Source organism: Vombatus ursinus, unplaced genomic scaffold (assembly GCF_900497805.2).
Source record: "Vombatus ursinus unplaced genomic scaffold, bare-nosed wombat genome assembly UNPS02014784.1, whole genome shotgun sequence".
Lineage (NCBI taxonomy): Eukaryota > Metazoa > Chordata > Mammalia > Diprotodontia > Vombatidae > Vombatus > Vombatus ursinus.
This window is the reverse complement of record NW_020954562.1, coordinates 8,197,794-8,225,782: the sequence shown is the minus strand read 5'-3', so window position 1 is coordinate 8,225,782 and position 27,989 is coordinate 8,197,794. Positions and strand designations below refer to the sequence as shown.

The 27,989-nt window shown below is 36.9% G+C and overlaps 1 protein-coding gene across 2 annotated transcripts in view; it reads left to right on the top strand.

Annotated features, from left to right (window-relative positions):
• Positions 1-8,944: 8,944 nt before the first annotated feature.
• Positions 8,945-27,989, top strand: part of PRMT9 (protein arginine methyltransferase 9) — a 46,422-nt gene continuing 27,377 nt past the window's right edge. The window contains exons 1-6 of one of the 2 annotated variants that reach the window (XM_027866999.1): positions 8,945-9,036; positions 11,449-11,597; positions 16,385-16,621; positions 17,037-17,204; positions 20,254-20,356; positions 25,346-25,452. In XM_027866999.1, the coding sequence (XP_027722800.1) occupies positions 16,386-16,621; positions 17,037-17,204; positions 20,254-20,356; positions 25,346-25,452 (614 nt within the window). In that variant the 5' untranslated portion in view covers positions 8,945-9,036; positions 11,449-11,597; position 16,385. Of the gene's footprint in view, positions 9,037-11,448; positions 11,598-16,384; positions 16,622-17,036; positions 17,205-20,253; positions 20,357-25,345; positions 25,453-27,989 lie in introns of those variants that run through there. The other variant, XM_027867000.1, reaches the window with a different exon arrangement.

Genomic DNA, 27,989 nt, shown 5'->3' with positions numbered 1-27,989 from the left:
CTTCCAATAAATAGCATAAATTAATTTTCTTAAGTATTGACTGATTTGCTGTCTGAGGGACTCTCAAAAGTCTTCTCCAGCACCACAATTCAAAAGCATCAATTCTGTGGCACTCAGATTTCCTTATAGTCCAACTCTCATAGCCACATAGCTACTGGAAAAACCATAGCTTTGACTATCTGGACCTTTGTTGGCAAGGGGTTGTCTCTATTTTTTAGAACGCTGTCCAGACTTGTCGTAGCCTTCCTTCCAAAGAACAAGCATCTTTTAATTTCATGGCTGAAGTTATTGTCTGCAATGATCTTTGAGCCCAAGAATATAAAACTGGATAGTGTTTCTATTTCTTCTCCCTCTATTTGCCAGGAAGGGATGGGACCAGGTGCCAAGATCTTAGTTTTTTTTATGCTAAACTTCAAGCCAGTTTTTATACTCTCCTCTTTCACCCTCATTAAGAGGCTTCTTAATTCTTCTCTTTCTGCCATTAGAATGGTATGGTCTGCATATTTGAGATTGTTGATATTTCTCCTGGCAAACTTAATTCCAGCTTTTGATTCATCTTGCCTAGCATTGCATAAGATATACTCTGCATTTAAACTAAATAAATGACAATATTGAGTCTTGTTGTACTTCTTTCTCAATTTCAAACCAATCAGTTGTTCTATGTTCAGTTTTAATTGTTGCTTGTTGACCTGAATAGAGATTCCTCAGGTGACAAGTAAGATGATCTGGTACTCTCATCTCTTTGAGAACTTGCCACATTTTGTTGTGATCCACACACACTAAAAGGCTTAAGTGTAGTCAATAAAATAGAAGTAGATGTTTTTCTGGAATTCCTCTGCTTTCTTCATAATTCAGAAAATGTTGGCAATTTGGTCTCTAATTCCTCTGCCTCTTTAAAAACCAGACTCTCTTCTGGTAATTCTTGGTTCAAATATTGCTGAAGCCTAGCTTGTAGAGTCTTAAGCATAACCTTGTTGACATGTGAAATGAGCACAATTCCTTAGCATTGCCCTTCTTTAGGACTGGGATGTAAACTAATCTTTTCCAATCAAGTGGCCACCGTTATATTTTCCAAAGTTGCTGGCATATTCAGCACAGCACTTTAACAGCATCATCTTTTAGTGTACTAAATAGCTCAGCTGGAATTCCATCATCTCCATTAGCCTTTTTGTTAGCAATGCCTCCTAAAGCCCACTTGACTTCATTCTTCAGAATGTCTGACTCCATTGAGGTTATTGGTGATGTTCAGATCTTTCTTGCACAGTTCTTCTGTATGTTCTTGCCATTTCTTCTTAATCTCTTCTACTTCTATTAAATCCCTATCACTTTTTTCTTTTATCATGCCCATTTCTGCATGAAATTTTCCCTCCATATCTCTCATTTTCTTGAAGAGATCTCGTCTTCTCATTCCATTGTCCTCTCCTGTTTCTTTGCTTTGTTCTTTTAAGAAAACCTTCTTATCTCTCCCTGTGATTCTCTGGAATTCTGGATTCAGTTGGGTATATCTTTCCCTTTGGCTCTCCTTCTTTCCTAAGCTATTTGTAAAGCTTCATCAGATAGCCATTTCTCTTTGCTGCTCTTCTTTTTCTTTGGAATGTTTTTTGTTGCTGCCTCCTATACAATGTTGTAAACCTCTGTCCATAGCTCTTCAGGCACTCTAACTAATCCCTTAAATCTATTCATCACCTCCACTTCATTCATAAGGGATGTTATTTAGGTCACACTTATATGGTCTGATAGTTTTCCCTACTTTCTTCAAATTAAGTCTGAATTTTGCAATAAGAAGCACGTGATCTGAGCCACACTCAGCTTCAGGTTTTGTTTTAATTGACTGTTTAGAGCTTCTCCACCTTTGACTGCAAAGTTTAAAATCAATCTGATTTCAATACTGACCATTTGGTGGTGTCCATGTATACAGTTGTCTTTTGGGTTGTTGAAAAAAAGGGTTATGACCAACAAGTTATCTTGACAAAACTTTATTAGTCTCTGCCCTGCTTCATTTTGTACTCCAAGGCCAAACTTGCCTGTGATTCCAATTATCTTCTGATTTCCTATTTCAGCATTCCAGTCCCCTACGATGAATGTGAAATCTTTTTTTGGTATTATTTCTAGAATATGTTGTAGGTCTTCATACAACTGATTGACTTTGGCCTCTTCGGCACCAGCAGTTGGTGGACAGACTTCTATTACTGTGATACTGAATGGTTTGCCTGGGATTGAATGGATATCATTTTTGTCATTTTTGAGAATGTACCACAGTACTGCTTTTCTTACCCTTTTATTGATTACGAGGACTACTCTATATCTTCTAAGGGATTCTTGTATATGTGATGACCATCTAAATTAAATTCACTCAATCCCATCCATTTAAGTTCACTGACACCCAAGATATTGATGTTTAATCCTTCCATCTCCTGTTTGACCACATCCAGCATTGAACTTTCCTTCATTCAACAGAGGTATTTACAGATAAGCTTCCTTTTGGCTTTGGCCCAACTGCTTCATTAGTACTGGATCTACTTGTAGCTGTCCTACACTCTTCACCAGTAGTGTATTGGACACTTCTGACCAAAGTGGCTCATCTTATAATGTCATCTTTTTTTTTTATCAGTTTAGTATTGTCCATGGGGGTTTTCTTGGCAAAGATAATGGAGTGGTTTGTCATTTCCTTATCCAGTGGATCACCTTTTGTCAGAAGTTTCCCACTAAGACCTGTCCACCTTGGATAACCCTGAATGGCATAGTTCATAATTTCATTAAGAGATGCAAGCTCCTCTGCCACAACAAGGCAGGGATCCAGGGAAGGGAAGGGAATGATCTAAAATAGATTCCATTTAACTCCCTTCAGGTCTCTGGCAGCTAGCCCTAGTGTTGTGTGGATTACCCTGACCCTTTACTTAGCAATACTGCAAGTTTAGGGTTGAATTATCCTGAATTCCTGCACTGCATTTATGTTGCTGCCTCCTACACTTGCATGATGTTTAAATCACAGTGCTCTCATTTTGTTCCTGTCAATTCTGATTGTTGTGAACATAATTTTCCTTGAGAATACTCATCTTCTTAAATCAGAGGAGTAGTAAGTAAACAGCATAATCGTGTTTTCTCCAGGCAAGGAAAAAATAGGGCAGCTGGCACATAAATATTGAGCTGATGAAAAATTTGAACTTGAGCAGTCTAATTTGGTCTCTTCCTCTCACCACGGGTTTTCATGCCCTATTAATTACTACTGATCTCACTAAGGTCTTGTTTGGAAAATGCTTTGTAAATCTTAAAGTACTATAGAGATATAATATTAATAATAGCTAGATTTTACATAATGCTTTGTGTGTGTTATCTCATTTAATCCCCCTACCCTGTTAACTAGGTGCTACTATTATCCTCATTTTACAGATGAGGAAACTGAGGCAGACAAAAGTTAAGTGATTTGCCTAGGGCCACATAGCTAGTAAGTGTCTGAGGAAAGGTGTGAACTCAAGTTTTCCTGACTCCAGGTCTAATAATCTATCCATGGCCTCAACTAGCTGCCTGAGAAAGATGAGCTAATACTCTTGTTGCTTTACTTCCCACTATTTAGCTGAATCTAGACCAAAAGGTAAATTCATGGTTATTAACACTAAATTGTTCTTAATCATATCTAGAAAGTGAATGATTACAAACTATTTCACTAAGATATATACCATAAGCATAGCTATGTTTGTATGGCAGCCTTAAGGTTTTCAAAATACTTTTCACACATTCAAATGGCAAACATTTATTAAGTGTTTATTATCTGACCTTTGATCCTCAGGCAACTCTGGGCAGTCAGGTATCACCATCCTCAATCACTTAGGTGATTCCTCACTCTCATTCACCCATAGCCTCAATCTACTGCAAAATCTTGTTATTTCAATCTTCATAACATGTCTTGTATACATCTTCATCATTTCTTGATGTCTGATAGCCTTCTAATTAATCTCCTTAACCAAATATCTCTCTACTCCAATTCATTCTCCACCTAGCTGCTGAGGTAATTTTTTTTCTTTTTCTTTTGAATTTTAATATTTTATTTTTTTCCCACTTACATGTAAAAATAATTTTTAACCTTCAGATTTTTTTTTTTTACAATTTTGAATTCCAAACTCTTTCTCATTCTCTCTTCCCTCCCCTATCATTGAGAAGGCAAGCAACTTGATAAAGGTTATACATGTGCAGTCATGCAAAACATCAAGGCAATTTTTCTAAAGCATAGATCTGCCTGTGCTTCATCCCTGCTTAGTGATATCCAGTGGCTCCCTGTTACTTCTAGAATCCAATATAAACTCTGGTTTTTTTTTTTTTCTTACATTTAAAGCTTTTTATCACCTGGCCTCTTCCTACCTTTCCTGTTTTCTTACACCTTAATCCAGGGATGGGAAACCTGCATCCTCAAGGCCATATGTGGCCCTCTAGGTCCTCAAGTGTGGCCCTTTAACTGAATCCAAACTTCACAGAACAAATCCCCTTAATGTAAGGATTTGTTTTGTAAAACACGATCCACCCCTGCTTTAATCCCTCTATGATCCCAGTGGCCTGTTTGCAATTCCCTGACCATAACGCATTATTTCCTTTCTCTGTAACTGCACTGGCTGTCTGCCATACTCAGAATATTCTGATCCTACATCTCTTCCTCTTAGTTCCACTGGCTTCCTTCAAGACCCAGTTTAATTCTCATTTCATACAGGTCTTTCCTATTTTTTCTAGTTGCTAGTCCTTTCCCCTCTCAGATTGCCTTCCTTTACAATGCATCTCATGTTTACCTAATTATCTACATGTGATCGCCCCATTAGAATGTAAATTCCTTGAGCACAGGATCTATTTTTTCCCTTTTTAAAAATTAAAAAGTATTTTTAATTAAAAGTCTGATCTCTCTCTCTCATTTCCCCTTGCCTCCAATAAAAAAAAAGGAAAACAAAACAAAAATCGTTGTGTGAGAGATGATGATCTCTCAGACATGAAGCCTCCTCAAAGGGTTAATAGTTTTTGTTAATAGTTCTCATAAAGGGCAGCAATTAGGAGATCACTGGTCATTTGGAAAGAGATAAGGTCAGAAGCCAGATAGTAAGAGAGTGGGAGGAGAGAAATTGGGAGGCACCTGTTGTAGATGGCCTTCTAATTGTATTGTTGAAACATTCCCTTCTGACCTTGTCAAAATCCCCTCATGAACCTGTTCTTAAGCACTTAGCAGAAAGAATAGAATAGCCCTCACCCCAACCTGAACTGCAAGACTTCCACCTTTTCTTGTCTCTGGGCAAACTTGTGTACTCTGTTGCTGGGATAATTTCTGTGAATAGATTGTGCCCCCTGAAGCCCAGCCAATGGGATAAAGGGGAAGGGGGTTTTGGGAGGAGGAACTCCAGTTAGGATATAAATAAGCCTTGCTTTCTGTAACCAACTTGTACTTGTATCGATACACGCCATTAGGGCGATGGGTACTGGTATTGGTCCTCCCTGGTCCGAGGAGGGGTGGTACCCTTTCTCATGAGAAAACAATAAACTCCTTTCTGCTTTCAAGGTAATTAAGTCTTTGTCTTGAATTTGAGTAGCGGTCTCTGTCCCACACAGTTGGAATAAATATAGATAGGCAAGCAAAACAAATTCCTGCATTGTTCATGTCCAAAAATATTTCTTAACTTATACCATGAGTCTATCACCTAGAAAAAGTGAGCATCATGGGTCCTCTGGAATTGTGATCTATGTTGATTAGAGTTCTTAAGTCTCCAGTTATAGAATCACAGAAAGGTCAAGGTAATTCCCCTATACCAGCACACCACAGATACAGAGTAGTGGTATTGTTGGGCATCATACACAGTTTTGGGGCATAGTTCTAAATTGCTTTCCTGAATGGTTAGATCAATTCACAGCTCCACCAACAGTGTGTTAATGTGTCAGTTTCCCCACGGCCTCTCTAACATTTGTTATTTTCCATTTTTGTCAATTTTGCCAGTCTGAGAGATATGTTGCTTTAATTTGCATTTTTCTACTTAATAGTGATTTGGAACTTTTTTTTCAAATGGATATTGAAAGATTGGATTTCTTGCTCAGAAAACTGCTTGTTCATAGTCCTTGACTTTATCAACTGGGGAATAGCTGTTGTTCTTATAAATTTAAATCAGTTTCCTATACGTTTTGGAACTAAGACAAAGTAATATCTTCCTTTATGATACATCATGAACATATATCATAATATGATAATTTGCTTGTTATTTTTTAATTCTAAGTCATGTTACCATTTGAAGGTATATGGTGTAAGATGTTGATCTAAACCTAATTTCCACCAGATTGCTGTCAACTTTTCCTAATAGTTTTTGTCAAATAAGTGAGTCCTTTCCCCAGTAACTTAGGTCTTTAGATTTATCAAACATGATGCTACTGTGTTTCTTTGCTTTTGTCTGTGGTATACCTAATCTTCTGGTCGACCAATTTTTTAAAACTAGTAATAAACTTTTTTATAATTGCTGCTTTGTAGTACAGTTTTTAAAAGTTCTTTTCTCTAGTTCTATAAAATGTTATTTGGGGATTGGATTGGTGCAGCACAGAAAAAGTAAATTAATTTAGGTAGCAATGTCATACTATTCTATAGGTTCAACTTACACATGAGCAATGACTGTTTCTCCAATTATTTAGGTCCATTTCTGCAAAGAATGTTTTATACTTAAGATTCATAAATTTTCTGGGTGAATCTCAGAAAATATGCTCCCAAGATGAGGTAACTGAGGCCTAAAGATTTAAAATTATTTGCACAAAATCATCCTTTAAATCTATATTTTGGTCTATAGAATTAAATGCTTTTAAATAGTCAACATGTAGGCAAAGTGGAATCTTGAATCCTCTGTGCCTTTCAATCTTGTGGCCATAAAAATGTCCTCTACCATATTGTTTGTAAAAGACTGCCTGTTTCTTTCTCAAATTTTCTTCAAGGATTCCCTGGAATGTATGTGTATATAGCATTATTATGAAGATTCTATAGAGATAAGAAAGGCACAGGTGTCCCTGGGATGTCTCCAGTGATTATAATTTGCTTGACCAACTTTATTACTATTTTTTTAAAGTACTGTTTTGATTATGTTTTCTTTATCACATCTTTCCCTATTCCTGTAATCTGACAGCATCACTGCTTTGTCAGGAGATAAGGTAATATGTTTCCACATAAGTCTTCTGAAATCATGGTTGGTCACTGCATTAGTCAGAGTTCCTATGTCTTTCAAAATTATCTTTATGATGTTGTTATATACATTGTTTTCCTGGTTCTGCTCATTTCACTTTCTATCAGTTTATAGAAGTTTTCCCAGGTTTCTCTGAAACCATCTCCTTTATTATTTCTTACAGTACAATAGTATTCCATCATAATTGTATATCATAAATTGTTCAGCTATTCCCCTATTGATGGGCAACTCTTTTGTTTCCAATTGTTTGTTATCTCAAAAACATATTTTATGCATATTTTTCTCAGTATTTGCCATTTACCTTTCTTTGATCTCTTCAGGGTATAGGCTAAGAATTTCAGGAACTCTTACAAGTTTTTTAAATTGTCCTTATAATGTATGAAGTGTTCTCCTGTTTCTGCTCATTTTTCATCAGTTTATACAAGGCCTCCCAAGTTCCTATGAAACTGTCTCCTTGATCATTTCTTAGAGTAAAATAGTAATCCACTACAGTTATATACCGTCCTTTGTTTAACCAGTGACCTTTTCTTTCAGGTCCCAAACTCAAATTTGCAAAACTTTCCTGGGGCAATGCCTATCACATAAATGACCTCTCAGCACACAGATGGATCTCTAGGGCAGTGTGTCGATAAATGTTTAACTACCAGCTCTCTGGAAAATATGCACCTAACACACTTTTAAGTTCAATTTCCATTATTAATATTTTCCTTATCACCTTAAACCTAGATAATAGACAAAGCAATACATCATGCCCTGATATATAGCTTTTCCCCAATTCCTAGGTGTAAATGCTCAAAATAAAAATTTTGCAATCAGATTTCTCGGAACCATAAAAGCTGGCACCAGCAGTCCTGCCCTCTGTTCTAACCAATCGCCTTTCTCCTCTCCCTTGCTCCCGGTGTTTTCTGACTCACCCTCGATTCCTTCTAAGAGCAGCAACACAGCATTGGGAGAAGAGTACTGGGCTTCAGCATCCCAGGTTCCAATCCCAGTTCTGTGTGAGCTTGGGTCTGGTCCCTGCCCCTCTCTGGGCTTTACTGAAAAGACCTTTAAAGACATATCCATATACATATTCACGCCCTACTAGTGCCTCAAAAGGAGCCAAAGAGCGCGTGCCACTTTCCCTCCAAGATTCCAAGACACTTGGGCTTCTAGACCAGTAAAGGCAGAGGGGCGCGGTAAGGAGGCAGAGGCACGTGCCACACCTAAGCACTTGAGGGACGCATGCGCAGTGAGGAGGTTCCTAAGCCGGTAAAAGGTGTGGGCTGGGGGAAAGAAGAAAAGACTCAAGAAACCGGCCAGACTCTTGAGCGGAGCCTGCGCACTGGAAGTAGGGGAGAGGAGCTGGGTAAAGGGGCCGTGGCGGAGGCATGAGCAACGCGCAAGCGCGGCCCTCCTAACGACGTTGGCTATTTGAGAAGTGGGGAGCCGGAGCTAGGAAGCACCTCTCCGAGCCGTGGGAGCGTAGCGTGCGTATTACGTCAGAGGGGCGGGCATTGGCGCTGACGCCGGAAGTTCCTTGTTTTTGTGTTTTCCGTTTTCCGTGCTTAGCTCGCGGTGTCCCTTTCTTCTGGGCTAGAGGAGGGCCAGCCGCCCCACCCGGAAGTCGAAAGGTCTCCGCGGAGGACCAGGACAGCCTTGACCTTGACCCCGACTTTCTCGTCGCCGTCGGATTCCGAGCATGCCGCGCTCGCGGGGCGGGGGCCGGGGCGGGCAGGAGGCCGGCAGGGCCGAGCTGGTGTCCCGCTCGCTGCAGAGCGCGCAGCACTGCGTGGCCGGCCGGGACTTCGGCACGGCCTACGCGCACTACCTGCTGGTGCTCAGCCTGGCGCCCGAGCTGCGGGACGACGTCAAGGTGAGCGCCGCGGCCCGGGCTGCGGGGCTCCCGGGCTCCGGGTCGGCGCTGCTTCCTGCCCTCGGGGTCTCACGAGTCCGGTCCTCTGCGTTTGCAGGGGGACTGAGGAGGCACCGAGGTGATGTGCCCGAAGCAAGTGGCAAACCGGGATTTGAACTGGAGTTCTCTGCCTTAGTGCCTTTAAAATGACGCCGTGGTGTGCAGATCCCAGCTCTGGGACCTTGGACAAGTCACGTCACTTCCCGGGCCCTCAGTTTCCTTAGAGGATTGTATTAGGCAATCCAAGGTCCTTCTCAGCTCAGAAACAACGCTCCCATAATAGTTCCACTTAAGTTAGGCTATTGACTACTAGTTACACCTCCCACTTTGCCTTTACTGGAGTAGTCGCCCATATCTATAATGCATACACCCTCTCCCCCAGTTAACTTTGTATAGGCTCGTGTACCTGTCATAGCCCCTTCAGTCTTGTGCAAAAACGTAGTTCTTTCCCTTATGAAGTTTAAGTCTAGTAGGGATATAAAACACAGATGACCGTTAACACAGCCAATGTGTATCTGAAGCAAGACTGAAAGCCAAGACTCTGCTCTACTACAAGATGATTACTAAAAAAAAAAAAAGCATATTTGAACAGTTATATTGCATGTGCTATATTGCAGGTGCTACAACAATAGCTAATAGCTAAAAATAGCAGATAGTTAAGCAAAATATGGATCTGCCTCATAAACTATTTTTTGTGAGAATTCACATCAAAGAGTGAACTGTCCCCTACTTCATACTTTAAAAAAAGCCAAAAAAAATCCAATTAATAAGATCTGGTTCAATAAGATATATACATGTTCATTTTTTTTCCCACACCTACAGTGAAAAATTCACCTTGAGTAGATGAGACAAAGCATGGTAAAAACACTGAGAAATTTCTCCCTAAAAATAAATTTGGTGCATCATCGTGAATGTTAAAGCAAATGTCTTTGTATGACATACAAATTAAAGTTATAAGTAAGGTTTAGTCTTGATTAAAACATTTAACACTTTTTTAGTAATTAAACAGAACTGTCATCTCCAAGATGTGGGCACTTTTGTGGCAGGAAACTTTAACCATATGGTCCCCAACCTCCAGGAAAGGCCCTTGCAACTTAGCTAGGTTGGTCTTAAGATGAGGTACACGGTCCTTTGCTAGGTTTGCCCTGAAAGCTTTTCCATCTTGGAAGACCTTTTGAGCTCTGGTGGCTTAGCCTTCTAGAATTTGTATGCTATGGTAAGGCACAGGGAAGAACTTTCAGTTCAATTCAAACAAGCATTTATTAAGTGCCTACTATGTGCCAGGCAATAGAGGTACGAAGACAAAAATGAGAGGCCCTGTTCTCAAGTTGATTACATTTTGCTTGGGGAAAATTCGTACACAGATAAATACCAAACATGCAAAGTCATTTTCTGTGTCTTAAAATACAAATGATTATGTGAAGGCAACGGAAGTATTTCAGTTATTATTCATTAATTCATTAATGAATTAATGAATTAATTGGTAGTCTTGACTGGAAAATAAAGGATTACCCATGAATTGAGGAGTGACTAAACAAATTATAGTATATGAATATAATGGAATATTACTTTTACTATAAGAAATTATAGAACGGATGGATTTAGAGAAACACTGAAAGACTGGTATAAGCCAATGCAGAGTTATGTGAACAGCACTAGGAAAATAATTTGTATAGTAATTATTAATGTTGTAAAGAAAAACTACTTTGAATTTCAGAACACTGATCAGTAACAACCCTATCCTGGAGGGCTGATGGTGATGCAGGCTACTTTACTTGCCTTTTGAAAGAGAAGTGATGAACATTACATGTAGAATAAGATACACAATTTGAGTCACGTCCAATGTGTGAATGTATTTTGCCTGAATATGCTTATTTCAAACAAGACGAGCAAGTGATACTGTTTTTTGCCAAGTACAGAATAACAAAATTATTTAGAATAGTCTTTTCTGTGCAGACAATAGTTAATATTTATGTTTGGTATCTAACTGTAACAAATTCTGGTACTAATTTACTACCTGTGTGACCTTGGGTAATCACTTACTGTCTCTGAGTCTTAATTCCTCCTCTGTAAAATGAGGGGGTTGGATTAGATGACCTTCACAGTTTCTTTGAGCTCTAAATCTGTGAATAGATATGTGACACTTGTACCTCTGTGCAATTTTCCAGTTTCTGTTGTAATCTGTGTGGGGTGTACATTCATAACTGAAGTTAGAGAACTGAATCATATTTCCATGTAGTTGTAAGGAGCTTTTTGAGGGAGTGGAATTTAAGATAGTGCTTTCATTAAATATATTTGAATTCTCTGAAATCTGGATTTGACACTATACATGGTCTTTGTTTTACTGATGAATATTTTTCCTCTTTTGAAAAGGAAACCTTTCAGTATACCCTCCTCAAGTGGGCAGAAGAACTGGATTCTCTGAATCGAGTACAAGACTTATTTGGTTGCTATGAGCAGGCCTTGGAACTTTTTCCTGATGATGAAGTGATTTGTAACAGTATAGGGGAACATTTGTTCAGGTTTGTCATTTCAAAAGCTTGGCTTTGTTTAGATGTATAGAAGTTGTGTCAGGTTATTAATGTCAAAACAACTGAAGGAGAGAATGCTTTGGGTAGAGCATAGTGATTCCTGCTTTTCCATTTTTGTGGTTTTACTGAGACCTTTAACGTTTGGTCCAGGAGTTAGAAAAAAAAAGGTTAACTTACTACTTTTGAATTTGAAAGATTTGAGAGTACTTGGGGGCATGGAAGTGTGGGAAGTTAATTTCTTGATTCTTTTGGTGGGGAATGGAAGAGGGAAGAGGACCCAGAGACTGCATTCCTCAGAATTGCATAACTAGAGTAGGAAGGAATCACAGCTCCCATCTAGTCCAACCCATATGATGGAATTGCCTCTATAACTTACCCCACAATGCTTGAAGACTTCCAAGGAAGGGGTACCTTCCTCCATCTCTCCAGGAAGCACATTCCATTTTTGGATAACTGTACTTGGTAGGATAGTAGATAGAGTGATTGGCCTGAATTCAGGAAGACTCAGTTTTCAGAATTCAAAATATGGGCTCAGACACTTAGTAGCTGTGTTACCCTAGGTAAGTCATTTAATCCTGTTTACCTCGTCTGTAAAATGAATTAGAGAAGGAAATGGCAAACTACTCCATTATCTTTGTCAAGAAAACCCCAAGTGGGGTCATGAAGAGTCCGACACGACTGAAAACAACTGAACAACAGCAGCTTGTTGAGATGTTTCTTCTTTTTCTTTTTTAAACGAGGCCCCTTAAACTCCGTTGTATTTTTACCTTTTACTTTTAGTTTTTTTCTTGAATCTTATTTCCCTTGCCCCTTCCCCCAGTGTGTGTTATGTGTGTGTATGTGCTTTGGGATTAATATTAATATTATGCTATTTGAACACAGAGACCTTCTTTCATGGCGCAATTATGGTTCTAATTCCATTTTGGGGAATAATGCTGATTTATGTTTTAGGTCCATTTCTGCTGTTCAGTGAAGAAACTTTATGCACTTAAATATGTGCCAGGCCCTGTGCTAACTGCTGGGGATACAGAATAGCCCTTTGCTTCAAGGAGCTCACATTCTTATCAGGAGAGACAACATGGCAAACAACTATATACATATAAAATATCTAGGGAAATACACAGAGTACAGGGTAGCAAGAAACCACTAGCATTAAGGAGGATTAGGAAAGGGTTCTTGCAGAAGGTGGACTTTTGGCTGAGACTTGAAAGAAGGCAGAGGAGAGCATTCCAGGTATGGAAGACTGCCTTTGAAAATGCCTGGAATCCGGAGATGGAGTGTCTTGTTAAGTGAATAGCAAGGAGGCCAATTTCACTGGCTCATAGAACTTTTTAGAGAGGAGTTGAGTGTGAGGATACTGGGAAGGTAGGAAGGAGCCAGGTTATGACTTTGACTAGAAAGTGAGACATAGTTAGGGTTAAAGGTGGTAGTTGTAGTTGAGAATGTGGAAGCTTTATCACTGTTGAAATGTTAAGTAAATTGAACCATTTATTCTGAAGGAAAAAAAATTACATTAGTAACTAATGTTTCTTTATGGGGAAATAACCTTTTTTCCCTGGCCAAGAAGAACATCATTTCTGTCAGGCTGATACTTAGGTTTTATGGGTTGAATGGGAGTTTTTCCATTCCACATGAGAGAAAAAGTTAGTTTTTTGTTCATTAGCAATAGGAGGATATTTTGCATATATTTGCCTGTAAGTAAATCTTTATAATCCAAATTTACTAATATCAGTATATTAACACCTAATAAATATTAATTGATTGAATGGTAAAAGATTTTAAATAGAAATTCTCATATTATACAAAATAATCTTTATTATAAAAATATTTTTCAAAATAAAAGTGCTTCCTTATTTTTTATGATATATTTTTGTCCTATAATTATCTATATTTCCTATACCTATTTTCTCTTAAAATAACTACTAGCTTAGAAAAAAACAAATTAAAATTTTATCTTTAATTTTTAAAGTCATATGTACTTTCTATTGCTATTCTAGTAAATGCAGCCAAAATTAATGAAATGAAGTCATCCTTCTTTAATGACTGTCAATATAATTCCTGATCTAGAAAAGAAAGCTAATTCCCCATTCTATCACATTGCCCATAGTATTAAGAATACTTTTACCCACTGTTATGAGTCATTTGACTAATAATGATATTGTTATTTTGTATTGTAATTTGCAGATATTTGTAGATAACATAAAATCTATTACTGTTTTTGGGTGTAACTACTAAAATATATATAAAACAATTACTGACTTTAAAATTATAGCTTCAAAAAGTAGAATCTATATTATTTAGTCAGATATATTAAGGTATGAGAAGAAATCTTTTTATATTAAGAATGAGTTATTTTAACTTCCATTGCCAGGTTTAAGCATTCAAATATATAAACAGGAACCAAGCAAAAGTAAATAAGAATTAAAACAAATAGGAAAAAAATTGTTAGTAATTATTACATGTAACTAAATTTCTATTAACCAGTTATTAAAACAAATCTCTTTGTGTACTGCCAGGGCTTAGCACAGTTCCTGGCTCAAAGTAGATGCTTTATAAATACTGATTAATTGACTGATTGAAACCCTGAAGGATGCATATATTGACTTTAATAGGATAGTGGCAAAATTTCCTTTTTTTCTGTGATCCTTTCTGGACTTCTTTTCTGTATATTTAACATTTGTAGGAAACCTTTTTTTTAAGTGAATGTTAAAATCATAGACTCTTAGACCTAGAAGGGACCTTAGTAATAATCCTTTAAATGAAGACCCTCATGTTAACAGCTGAAAAAACTATTTAGGTTTAGGTAGTTGAATTGTTTAGTGAAGTCACATAGCTTGCTTTGGATTCCTAGGCCAGTGTTCTTCCTGTTGAACTACATATACAACTGTTGAGGTTCAGTTTAAGGTACTCTTAAAATGGACAGATATGGCAAAACATGTTGATGTTTGGTTATTTTGGGAGTAGGGTGGGAGAGAGATTGTTAAAGAGTACTTCCTTCTTAGTGTAGAGAGCTAGCTGATAACACAAAGATTGAGAGGAGAGTACAAAGGGTTAGTAAGATCTGTTATTAGGAACAAACCATTAAGTAAAAATGTAAATTGTTGGCAGAAATAAGCAACTGAGTAAATAATATATGCACCAATAAACAATGTCTTCCCCTATAGCAGTTGGAATAGTTTTCCATTTAAATGAGATTGAATTATTTAAAATTTAAATAGATATAATTTAAACAAATTGGATTCATTTTAAATTCATTTAAAATTATATTTGTGCCTTTCTGACTTTATTTAAAGTTTATTTTAAACATATTCTAGATTGTAAACATGTAATGGTGGTATAATCTCATGATTCTGACTATTAAATTCCAAGATTAATTAATCTTTGAAAACTAGAAGCACAGACTCCCAGTAGGTCAGTTTTTGTTAGTGTGAACTGGCACAGACACCATAAAAATTGAAGTGGTTTTAAGAATTTTATCGTGGCTCTTTTTTGTTATTGTTGTTTTGTTTTGTTTTTTAAAAAAATCCATTTATGCTTCACTAATTTAGAATTTATAGTAATTGATGATGATCTTGGCTGAAGTTTGCTTTACCTTCTTTCCAGGAGAAAAGGATTTATTAAGCCAGGAAGTTAATAGTGCAAAGAAGGTATGAAGGGAAATGCATTTTAAGGCAGTTTAGAAATATTTCGTTTACTCACATGCAAGTAGTATTATTTAAAGGAAGTCTCTAGTTGTCAAGCAGAGTTTGGGTGGATTTAATTTAAAAAGAAGTGTCTGTGGCATTCTCCTGTACTTGGAGGCAGAAAACCTGGATTTAAGACACTATTGTACTACATGAGTAAATCAGTGTGACTTTTTGAATGTCAGTGTCTTTTTCTGTAAAAAATTCTGTACATTGGAGTACATTAGGCTTTCTTGACCTTTTTTGTGTGGCATGGACTCTTTTTGGCAGTCTGGTGAATGATTCCTCAGAACAGTGTTTTTAAATGCATAAAATGAAATTCATAGTATTAAAACAAAAACCAACTATATTGAAATAGTTATAAAATTTTTTTTTCAAGTTTATCAACTGCAGGTTAAGAATCCCCCTAGTTTTGTCAAAAGTTCCATAATTCTGTGGCACAATTTAACAAGTTATTTTTCCCCAAAAGCTATACTATTGTAGTTTACCGTAAACTTAACATTGGTTTTTACAGCTCTGAGGTTCCTTTTATTTCTTCCCAAATTAACTTTTCAGCTACATCAGAAAACTAAGTGATGATTTAGTTATCAGTAAGGTTAACTGAAGCAGAGACATGTGAAATTATTGAGAAGGGGATCATTTCCAATTCAACAGGCTAATCATGGCTGTTTGGGGATGTTATTCATGTTGATTGCCTTGTCAGTCAGTGAGTATTGATTACTCATTTGTACAATACCGTTTTCTTAGAATTGTGCTTAGGTACTGAGGATAACATGAGAGACCATGATGTCACCCCTGATATTAATGACTAACTACTTGTGGAGACAAGATTAACATGTGAAATAGCAATAAATAACAGTATAAAATTTAATTTAAATCATTTGGTATAAGTTTAAATACAGTTTGAAGAATTGGCAAAGGGATGGATTGCTAGGGCTTGTAGTAGCCAGGGAAAGTTTTGTGAAGGAGGTAGGCCTTGAACGGGAGGATTTAGAATGGAGTGGAGGAGGATTTCCAGATACAGAGAGGGAGGTGGGTGTAGAGCTAAAAGCAGATAACTAGATACTTTCTGTTCATCTTTTTTTTTATTGGTAGAATGGGCTTTAGAGATGAAGCAGCTGGCTATTTCCACAAAGCGGTAAAGCTAAATCCTGACTACAGTGATGCAAAGGAAAATTTTTATCGTGTTGCAAACTGGCTGGTGGAACGCTGGCACTTTATCATGCTTAATGACATCAAGAGGAATATGACTTACCATTCAGCAATCCAGAAGGTTGTTCGCTTGGGATGCAAAACTGTTCTGGATATTGGAGCAGGAACTGGAATACTAAGGTTTGTCATCATTGCAATAATACATGTAGATTCTTACTATCTTTTCAACTTTATGTTCCATCAAGAATGCGATCTATTTTTTCTTTAGAAAAATACTGTTAACCGCTTTGAAATTTTGGAATTACCATCTTAAGGACATTTCTTTTGTGTTACCTAGTTATTATCTCTGATATATAGTTGCCCTGACTTTTGTGGTTTCAAACTGACCTGGTTAATTATTAGCATTGATGGCCAGAGATTTTAATTATGTTAATTTAAAAAATACAAAATAAAGCCAAGTTTATAAAGTGAGCCTAAATTTAAGGAGAAGCAGTCATGTCCTCTTCTTAAATAGTGTAACTCCCTTATTTTGAAAAGTAAACAGGAATTTTTGTTGCTTGATTTTTTTTTCTGATGGATTTTTTTTCCCCTACAGCATGTTTGCTAAAAATGCTGGTGCACACCGGGTCTATGCCTGTGAACTCTCTAAGACCATGTATGAGATCTCTCGTGACATAGTGGCAGCAAACAAGATGGAAACAGGGATCAAACTATTACATATGAAGTCTCTGGATATAGAAGTTCCTAAGCACATTCCTGAAAGGTATTGTCATGTGTGTTCTATACCACCTTTTAAGTCACTATCTGATTTTTAAAAGTTAACTTGTGAAAATAGTTTTAGTGTCTGGTACATGCCAGGAACTGGACTTGGTGCTGGGGAGACAAAAACAATTAGGAAATAGCTCCTGCCTTCAAGAAGCTTAATTCTATTGTGCAAAACATGTACAAAATATCTGTTGAGATAATTCCCAGTTTGAAAATTGCCTCCACCAATAATTCAGATCAACTCATCTGTAACTTACAGCCATAGAGAGTATAGTGGAACACTCAAATGACTTACCTGTGGTCACTCAGCTTGTATGTGTCAGAGGCAGGACTTAAACCCAGGTCTTTAAGATAGTCCCTATCTCCACTAGATCATGTTTCCTCTCAGACCCTTAATCATTCCCTCTGTGTGTGTGTGGATATTATTTCTCTTTTTGTTGTTGTTGTCCAGTAGTGTCCAACTCCTTGTGACCCAGTTTGGGGGTTTCTTGGTAAAGGTACTAAAGTGGTTTGCCATTTTCTTCCCCACTCCTTTTACAGATGTGGAAACTAAGGCAAACAGGGTTGAGTGACTTGCCCAGGGTCACATAGCTAGTTAACGTCCAAAACCAGCTTTGAATTCAGGAAGATGAGTCTTCCAATCCACTGTGCCGCCTAGCTGTCTTTCTCTTTTAATGCTCTTTTAAAAAAGTCTATAGACGTGAGAGGTAACATGGTGCAGTGCAGAAGTTTTCAAAGAGTGGCCTGGGGACACCTGAGGCTCCAGGATTCCCTTTTTAGGGGTCTTTGAGGTCAAAACAGTTTTCATAACAATATAAAGACATTGTAGTTTCCAATATGGTAAATGTCGATAGCTATAATGGATATAAGCAAAAGATCTTTGGGAGTGGGGGTGGGTCTTCAGTAATTTTTAAGAGTTCGAACAAGTCCTGAAACCAAAAAGTTTGAAAACCACTGGTGTAGTAGATAGGGCACCGGGCCTGGAATCAGGGAGACCTGAGTTCAGATCTAACTTTAGTCACTAGCTGTGTGACTGGGCAAGTCATTTAACTGCTTTGACCCTCAGTTTCCTCTTCCATAAAATGAGGGTGTTGGATCCTATACCCTCTAAGGTCTTTTCCACTTCTAGCCCTGTGTTCTTACAGGTCACTTGAAGTGACAGATATATAAGCAACTTGTTGATCAGGGTGGGACTATTCCTTAATTGATGGGCATCTCCTTAATTTCATTTTTTTCTTACTAGCAAAGTAGCTGCTCTGTGTGTGTGTGTGTGTGTGTGTGTATGTATATATGTGTCTTTCTGTCTGTATGTGTGTCATTTTTCTCTTTCATCTCTTCGGAGTATAGGCCTAGTAGTGGTGTCACTAGGCTGAAGGGTATGCATAGTTTAGTGATTTGGGGACGTTTCAGATTTCTTTCCTGAATGGCTGTATAAAAGTGCATTAATGTGCTTGTTTACCCACTGCTTCTCCAACATTTTTAATTTTTCAATTTTGACATCATTGCCAATCTGAGAATGTGAGGTGGAACCTTGGAATTGCTTTGATTTGCATTTCTATAATTATTAGTGAGTTGGGGGGAAAATTCATATGGCTAATGATAGCTTCAGTTTCTTTGAAAAAACTTCCTGTCACGTCCTTTGACCACTATCAATTGTGGAATGGTTCCCTCTTTCATCCCATATTCTTGTCCTGTGTTTTCCAGTATCTTTCTTATAATCTTTAACCTATTCCTACCTTTGCAGTAAAGTAACTAAATGTCACAGTACATGTTGATTTAATTTGGAAGGCCTTTGCAATTTCTTCATAGATTTTTCTAACTCTTCATTCTCTGCAACAGATATTGGTACATAAGCTGCAACTATTTTCAAGTAGCATTTTTGTAAATACTTGTTATAAACACTTCAATACTCAATTGCCCAATATCCTATGAAATGCTAATTCTTGTTGCTTTGGGGCATGTGATCAGTCAGTTCGCAGGCATTTATTAAATGCCACCTATTTGTCAGGCACTGTGTTAGGCATTGGGAATACAAAGAAAAATGAGATAACATGTACATCAGTATTTACACAATTGATGCAAGGTGATTTTAAAATCATGCACTAGGCTGCTGGGTCATCAGGAAAAAATTTGTGTAGAAGGTGGTGCTGGAGCCAAGCCTTGAAGGGGCCTCTGAGAGGGAGGGGTGACGATTACTGGTCCTAGCATGAGGAACAGAAAGAAGGCCAGTGGGGCTATATTTTAGTGTGTACCAACGAGAGTAATGTGAAGTAAGATTGGAAAGGTACAATAAAACCATTGAGTCAACCAACATACATTTATTAAGTGTCTTCTGTGTGTCAGACCCTGTGCCCAGGTACTGGAGATACGACGATAAAACATGTAATGACCCTGGCTCTGAAAGAACTTTTATTCTCTTGGGAGAAACAACATGTACATCTGTAAATATAAATATACTTATTTGAATCTTAGCACTGGCCATTACTGACTGTATGACTGTCACCCTCTTTGAGCCAGTTTCATTTATAAAATGGAATAATAAAAATGTCATTACCTGCCTCACAAGATCCTTGTTGCTCTATGAATTTTAAAGTGCTATTATAAATAGCTATCATAATTATTCTGAGTTTCAGAAAAATGTCTATCTAGGAATACAACTTATCACATTTCTCAAGGATTTAAGAAATTCTGGTCAGTGTAGTAATAATAATATGTCAATGTGATTTTTTCAAGTTATAGTACTAAATTGGATAATTACATGGGAAAATGGGTGGTGATAGATTTCTTAGTTGTACTATCAGCATGAAAATGCTTATTTGGGAATGGGGCATACATTCTCTGTCATTAATGCAATTTTGGAATCATATTTTAAAGGATTTAACTGAACTTTAGAGTGCTTTAATTATAAAAAATTACACAATTTTTAAACAAAAATTCATTCTTAATTTGTAGCAGTAATGGTACTTAATTTAAGACAGATAAGTACACATGTTTTTAAATGTATCATTTAAAAAACTTACATGTATCTTTAAAAAATCATTCTATAGAGTTTCCCTAGTTGTAACAGAAACTGTCGATGCAGGTTTGTTTGGAGAAGGAATTGTGGAGAGCTTGATTCATGCGTGGGAACATTTACTTTTGCAACCAAAGGTAAGCAGCATGAAAATTCTTGAATAGGTTAGAAATGATTTACTTACATAAAGATATATATACATTTTATATATGTATGTGTATTTGTATGTAGACATGTTTAGATTTTTCTAACGTATGGTGAGAATATTTAAAAATTTAATTTAAAATTCAAATTATCATTTTCTTATTGTGTTCACATTGTTATGTTAAAACTTAAAGTGGATAGGTACTTCAAAATACTATTTTAAGTGTTTATTTGTATATATGTATGTATCTTTGTATGTATATATTTTTTACATATATATCCATATGTAAGCACACAGATAAATGTAGGGATTCCACATTTTAAAAAAGGCTTGTGTAAGAGTAAGTAATTAATCCTAAAAACTTGAATGAGGGAACACCATAATTTAAAAACATTTTGTATAAAAGTCTCCAGAATCTCTCACAGTGCCTGGCACATAGTAGGCAGTTAATAAAATGCTTGTTGATTGACTGAACAGTTAGTATGTTTTTATAATCATTAATTTATGTTTAGTTATATTAATGACACCATTATCTTTCATTGTGTTTTGGAATAGCTAGAAAAATGCCATCTTATACCCTTGATCCGTTATGTGTTTTATACATTTTATATATATATATTTTATATGTAGTATGTATATGTATGTATGTATGTGTATATATACACACACACATACACATATGTAAACAAAGGGAATATTTAAATTATGGTAGCATTGCTTATTAAAATCCATTATAGGCATACATTGCCTGACCTTTAAGTAGTTCTAAAAGAGCAATACATTAGGGAAAAAACTATTAATAGGGAGAAGTTAGTCTCATAGGAACAATGCCATATATGGAACATTAATCATTCACAATCACTTGGTAATTTACATAGGAGTGATAGTGAACAGCTATCTGATAGCCATCTTAGTTGACTGACTAAGTGAAGTTGTGACAATATGGAGTTTGATTATAATGTGTTAATGATGCTGATGATATGAAACAGCATCAGTCAGGGCAATATTATGCAAGATATTCCCATACTTCAGTACGTTGTATATTCTGCATCAATTTTTAAAGAGTTGTGGGTACTTTTTTGGTGTTAGTTTTAATGCTGTGAATCAGTGGTTCCCAGAGTGTGGTCTGGGGAAACTGGAGGGGTCTCTGAGACCCTTTCAGGGCATCTACAAGGTGAAAACTATTTTCACAAAACATTAAGATGTTTTAATTTCAAATGTAGTAAATATCAATAGATATAATCTACATAAACAAGAGCTCTTGGGGGGGGGTTCTCAAAAATTTTTACAAGTATAAAGGAGTACTGAGACCCAGAGGTTTGAGAGCTGCTACTGTAGGTCAATGGATAGGTTGTGAGGTATACTTTTGGAAGAAGTGCTCAGTGAGATCTCAGAGGTATAGAAGTTTTGAGGCTAGGTTTTTTTTTTTTTTAAATCAGTTTATTTTGATTTATCAACAATCACTTCCATAAGCTTTTGAGTTTAAAATTTTTCTCCTCTTTCCTCCCCACTTCCCTCCCCAAGACAGCGCACAATTTGATATAGGCTGTACATATACATTCCTATTAAACATTTTCACATTAGTGATGTTGTAAGTAAGAATTAGAACTAATAGGAGGAACCACCAGAAAGAGGAAACAAAATACAACAGAAGAAAAAAATAGCAAATAGTGTGCTTTGATCTGCATTCAAATTCCATAGTTCTTTCTTTGGATGTGGATAGCATTTTCTATCATGAGGCCTTTGGAGATGTCTTAGATCCTTGTGTTGCTGAGAAGGGTTAAGTCTATCAATAGTAGTCATCGCACAATGTAGCTGTTATTGTGTACAATGTTCTCCTGGTTCTGCTCACTTCACTCAGCATCAGACCATACAAGTCTTTCCAGGTTTTTCTGAAGTTAACCTGCTCATTGTTTCTAATAGCACAGTTGTATTCCATTACATTCATATACCACAACTTGTTCAGCCATTCCCCAGTTGATGGGCATCTTCTCAATTTACTAGTACTGAGGCTAGTTTAAATGAATTTAACTTCATTTTTATGTGGTTTGGGCCTTGGCAAGAATAATGGGTTTCTGCACAAGAGAAAGAGTGTATCTGTGTTGTTCACAATTGTTATTTCTCTACCATGAAGGATGTTAGGGTGGAAAATTTTGTTCAGATCCATTTGTATGCATGAAGGGAGTTATTTAAATGCATTGGTTGAAATAACCATATTGTTTCCCTTTTGAAATTACAGAAAAAAAGTATTATAATGTCCTCTAGAATATATCAGCTAAGGGTGTTTAGACTTGGTGTTTGGTCACTGGCAGTGTGATCAAGAATGTTGATCACATGAGCAGTAGTCTCAAACTATGATCTTCAGATGTAGATAGAGAGAAACCTTCTTCCCATGAGGATCACATAGAGGCAAAGCAGCATATCTAATTTTCTTTTGTAGGGCTGGACAGAAAGATGAAGTGGGAAGAGAGATGTAAAAAGTCAAACTTCATATTAAAATTATGAACAAGGAACATGAAATTATTTTCAAATACAAGTAAATATTACAAAGCGTGCTTTGATTCCATATTTATACCAATTAAAGGAGTAGGAAAGGATGTAAAGAGTGATAAAGGAAAGGGGATAAAGAGTTTTTGTAGCCACATGCTACAGTCGTTGTACCCACAGTGAGGGAAAGCAAACCATATATAGGTAGCTCTTAAGAGAGACAAGGGAGAGTCAAAGAATATTGTAATGGATGTTAAATTGCTAGAAAACTATTCTTGTCACATGAGCAACAGTCTTCAGAGTGTGGTCGCCATCCTATGAAAGTATAATTAGTTGGTTAACCACTATTTAATTCAACTATTCTTTGTTCTTAGACCTTTCGAGATTTGGCTTGACTGAGATAACTAAAATAAATTGCCTTCAAAGAAATTGATTTTCTGGGCCAGAGCAAAATTAAATTAAATTAAACTAAGGTTCTAAAATGTTTTGGGTCTATGAGTTCCCTACTTTCACCTTAAAGGACAACTGATTGTTTCAGATATATCTGATATAACAGTGTCCTATCCTTTCTGCCTCTGGTAAATTCTTTATAATTAAAAAAAAAAGTGAAATTATCAACTAGAGGGAGAGGTTATTTCTGTTTCATTCTGACGTTTTAACCATTTTGATCTAGTTTTTCCCTGTTTTATTAAAGTATTTATGGTCCTAATAGCTCATATTCTTGAAGGTTATTAGATATATATTCAGATTTTCAGTAAATCTAGTTGTTAAGATAATCTTATACCCTTGTGCTGTGCTCTTTTAAGTATTAGCATTTACTTTGCTAAGCATGAGTATTTACTTCATATGCTTAATTTTATTTTCTATCTAAGACCAAGACTTTGTTATTACAAACTAGAATGACTTGGTTGCCTGTTAATAGTTTTATTAATTACAAAGCATAAACTAACATTTTATCTGTGTGTGTATACATGTACATCATATAATTCAATATGGTTTTAAAATTAAGAAAAAATAAGTCTGAAAAAGTCCTTACAAATCCAAACCCAGTACTTGTATGTTTGTATGTGCTTTAACCTCAGTGAACCCTTGTTCAGAGACCCTTTGTTCCATGAGGTATGTGGATTTTTAGTTTATGAATAAAAATAACAATAGCTTAAACTTATAGTTCTTTTTAGTTACAATATGTTCACATGGGGATTAACTCATTTGTTCTTTCTAATAATTCTGTAAATTAGGCAATGAGAATGATGTCATCCCTGTTTGATAAGGAAACAGATGTCCTCCAGAAAGGTTGTGACATACCAAAGGTCACAAAGCTATTGAATGGATGATCCAGGACTGAAATGGTTTGGGCTTTTTGGCTCCTAATTCGGAAAGACGATACTTCACTGTCTTTTATGTGGTGTGACAGTCATGTGATAGTCTTGAGAGTTAGGATCATAGTCAGTGATCCTAAACCAAAGATATCTAACTTTATTATGAAGAGAAATAGTTGTTTATTTTCCTAAAGTCTTGGGATCACGCCAGGCCATGGAGTAGTAAGAAGAGGGGGATAAAGGCAAGAAATGTGGGGACTTCAGAACTTAACTCCCTTCCCTACTGAGAATCTCAGCATACTGGAGAGGAAGGCATGCTTGGTATCACTTTGAGATTGATCAAGGAAGACTTCAGATCCCAGTATACTGTTTAGACACCCTTGTCCTGGTAACATCTGTTGCAATTGCCAGAATTGTATTCATCTTTCAGAGGTCTTCTACCCTCTCAGCTTTGGATGTGGTTTCAATTCAGTTCAATTCAATAAACCTTTATTAAGTGACAGGCACTGTACTGAGTGCTGGGAATACAAATAAGAAAAAGAAAGACAGTCTCTAGGAGCTTACAATCTAATGGGAGAAGACAGCATACAAAAGGAAGCTGGAAAGTGGTAAAGGAGGTAATGGGGAACATCAAAGGGTACCCGGCATGGGGCAGGGGGCATTTTGTTTCGGACAGGGAGGCAGATGCAAAGTGGAATGATCTGGTAGTCCAGTTTCTGCCCATTATGAAGGTCAGCTTTGAGCAGAATTTAGGATTCCACTCTTCAACTCTCCAATCTGAGGGGAGAAGAGGTTGAGGAAGATGGTAGCCAAGGTTGGAGTTAGCAGTGTGGTGATGAGATTAGATATGATCAGCTTTTGCTGGGAGGGGTATCATGTTCCCAACCAGAGCTGTAGATGGAGAGTGTAGTTTAAATGATGATTACCTAGAGTCTAGGTCCTAGAGGTTATGAATAGAATAGTATGAACCCAAAATTGTACATTCTATAAAAAATTTGACCAAGTTTTATTGATAGACTGGTATAATTTGGATTGAAAATGTTTAATGAAAGATTGAGAATTCATTGCAATATTCATCTTGAGTAATAAAATTACGTATTCACAATTGAAGATAAACTAATGATATTTTGTTCTAGTATGTATTCATAGACTAAAATTTTTATTTACATTCTCAGCCTAAAGGTAAAGATGGTAATTGTGAAGAATATGGACAAGTCATACCTGCAGGTGCAATTGTATTTGGGATGGCAGTACAGTGTACAGAGATACGAAGACATCACAGGTGAATGCTTTTTTGAGTTGATAGAGGAAAAAAAATGAGTCATGTAAAAATATACTTTAAATATTGATAATTCCCTGTGCCAATGAATATGATTGTTATGTGAACTTCTAGTTTCCATGTTTGCTTTACCCAAGATTTTTTTTTTAAATTATGATAAATAGGGGGCAGCTAGGTGGCTCAGTGGATAGAGCATCGGCCCTGAAGTCAGGAGGACCTGAGTTCAAATCCGGCCTTAGACCAAACGCTTGACACATACTAGCTGTGTGACCTTGGGCAAGTCACGTAACCCCGATTGCCTCACTAAAAAAAAAAATAAATAAAATAAAATTATGATAAGTAACTTCAACAAAGATAAATAGTCAACTAAGCATCTAAAATGAAGACTAGTATCTTAGATAAAATCCTTATCATTTATCAGGATAGAGCAAAATTAAGACTTTTGAAGACATGGATTTTCTCCGTGTTTTGTTCCAACGTTGTCTGAAGTTCTACTGTGTTTGGCAGGCAGGCAATAAGCATTTATTATTATGTGCTAAGCACTGTGCTAAGGGATAAAGGATGCAAATACAAGCAAAAAGGAAGCCATTCTCTGCCTTCAAGGAGCTTACATTCTAGCTCAGGAAGACAACACACTTGGGAGCTGAAAAAGGGGAGGGTGGGATAGGAGAGAGGAAGGCGTTAACGAAGGCAAAGTCTGGAGAATTGGAAGCAGAGCCTAGAGAGGAATGAAGGATGGCCAGCTTAGGTCCTTCCCTAAAATGGAGAACCCAAAAGAAACTTACCCATAGGAGAAAGGGGCTGGAGGGATGTTGTAGGGCAAGAAGGCCCCCTACACTGGGTGAAGTTCTCGTGTGAGTTTTGGCTTTGTTTTCTTTCTTTTCATAGATGAAGCTGTAGTAGTTAGTGTATCTACAGTCTTGGGAATCAGTAAACCCTGGTTTTACTCCTTCATTCTACATTTTCATTTTACATTCTACATTCATTTTACTCCTTCAGTCACTTGCTGCTTGTGTAACATTGTGCAGGTTGCCTCAGCTGTCTTAGTTAGCCTCTTAGCAGATTTTCACTGTAAAAGTCAAAATTTTTAAAAAAATGAACACAACTCAATCCCTTTGTGTTAATTTTGTGTGTGTTTGGTATATGGTCTTTTCATGGTAGTTTTGTTAATATGATATGTGTGGTTCTAGACTAAGAAATGGAAGAAACCAAAGGCTTATATACTACTTTGAAGAGTTATGCTTGCATAATATGAATACTTCCTTTTCAAGATTAGAATCTGAAGATGCTGGATGTAGTAAGCACCAAAAAGCAACACACAAATTGCATTTTTCTTCCAATATGTAGCATATAGTTGGTTAATAATTCAATAGTTATTTCAGATTTGACTGTCTGGCAAAGAGCAAAGGTTGTCAAAATAGAAAAAAAAAAACCAAAACAGGAGGTGTGAAAGGACATTGTACTGAAACAAGCTGTCACCTCTGGAAAAAAAAGTGGAAAATGGATAAAAGTGAAGACGCTATTTCTTAGAGAAGTTTAACCAGTGTCAAACATGAAAAAGCTGAAAGAGTCCACAGCTGCCTTAGCGACAAATGTTGAATCTTTCTGTCAAATGGAGAAAAGTGGGAAACCAAGGCAATTTCAATTTAGAGAACAAACTTTTGCAAAATGTTATGGGGGTGGAGGGTGGGAATGAAAGACTAGGCAGTGTCACATCACAGCACTTTGAAAAGTAGTTGAGAAAATGATCCTGCGGAGAGCTTCATGTAAAGTTTAGCTGAGACAGATCAGCTTGAGGGCATTGTAGATTTGTTCATTCAACAAGCCTTTATTAAATGCCAACTGCATTCCAGCTGCTGGGGATACTAATACCAAAGAAAAATAGACCCTGACCTCAAAAAGCTTATGTTCTGTTGGGGAAAACAACTTGTACACAAGTAAATACAAGATAGATATACACAAAGTAAATACAGAGTAATTTTCAGAATGGGGCTAGCACCTGGCTGGATCTAGATTGGTCTGATCTAGGAGGTGACATTGGAGCTGATTCTTGAAAGAAGCTAGGAGGGGATAAAAGTGAAATGTATTCCTAGCATGCCAAACACAACACATCTGCCAGCGTTTCTTTATTGATATATTTTAATCATAAACAGTAGTGGAGCACCCCACATTTTTAGAATTAGTACCTCAGTTACCTAGTCTGAGGAAGTAACAGTGGTTCTTGAGAAGTGTGGAAGAGAGAGGCAGCTAGGTGGCTCAGTGGATAGAGCACTAGCCCTGGAGTCAGGAGGACCTGAGTTCAAATGTGGCCTCAGACACTTGAAACTTAACTAGCTGTGTGACCCTAGGCAAGTCACTTAACTCCATTGCCTAGCAAAAAAACAAAACAAAAAAAGAAGTATAGAAGAGGATCTGGATCTGACATAAGGAAAAAGTCTGCTGAAAACACCACAGTTTTTATAGCCACTCGGGATAGATTTTCAAGGTACCTTAAAAAGGGAAGAAGTAGCCGGGATGGCCCTTACAGATCATCTGGCACA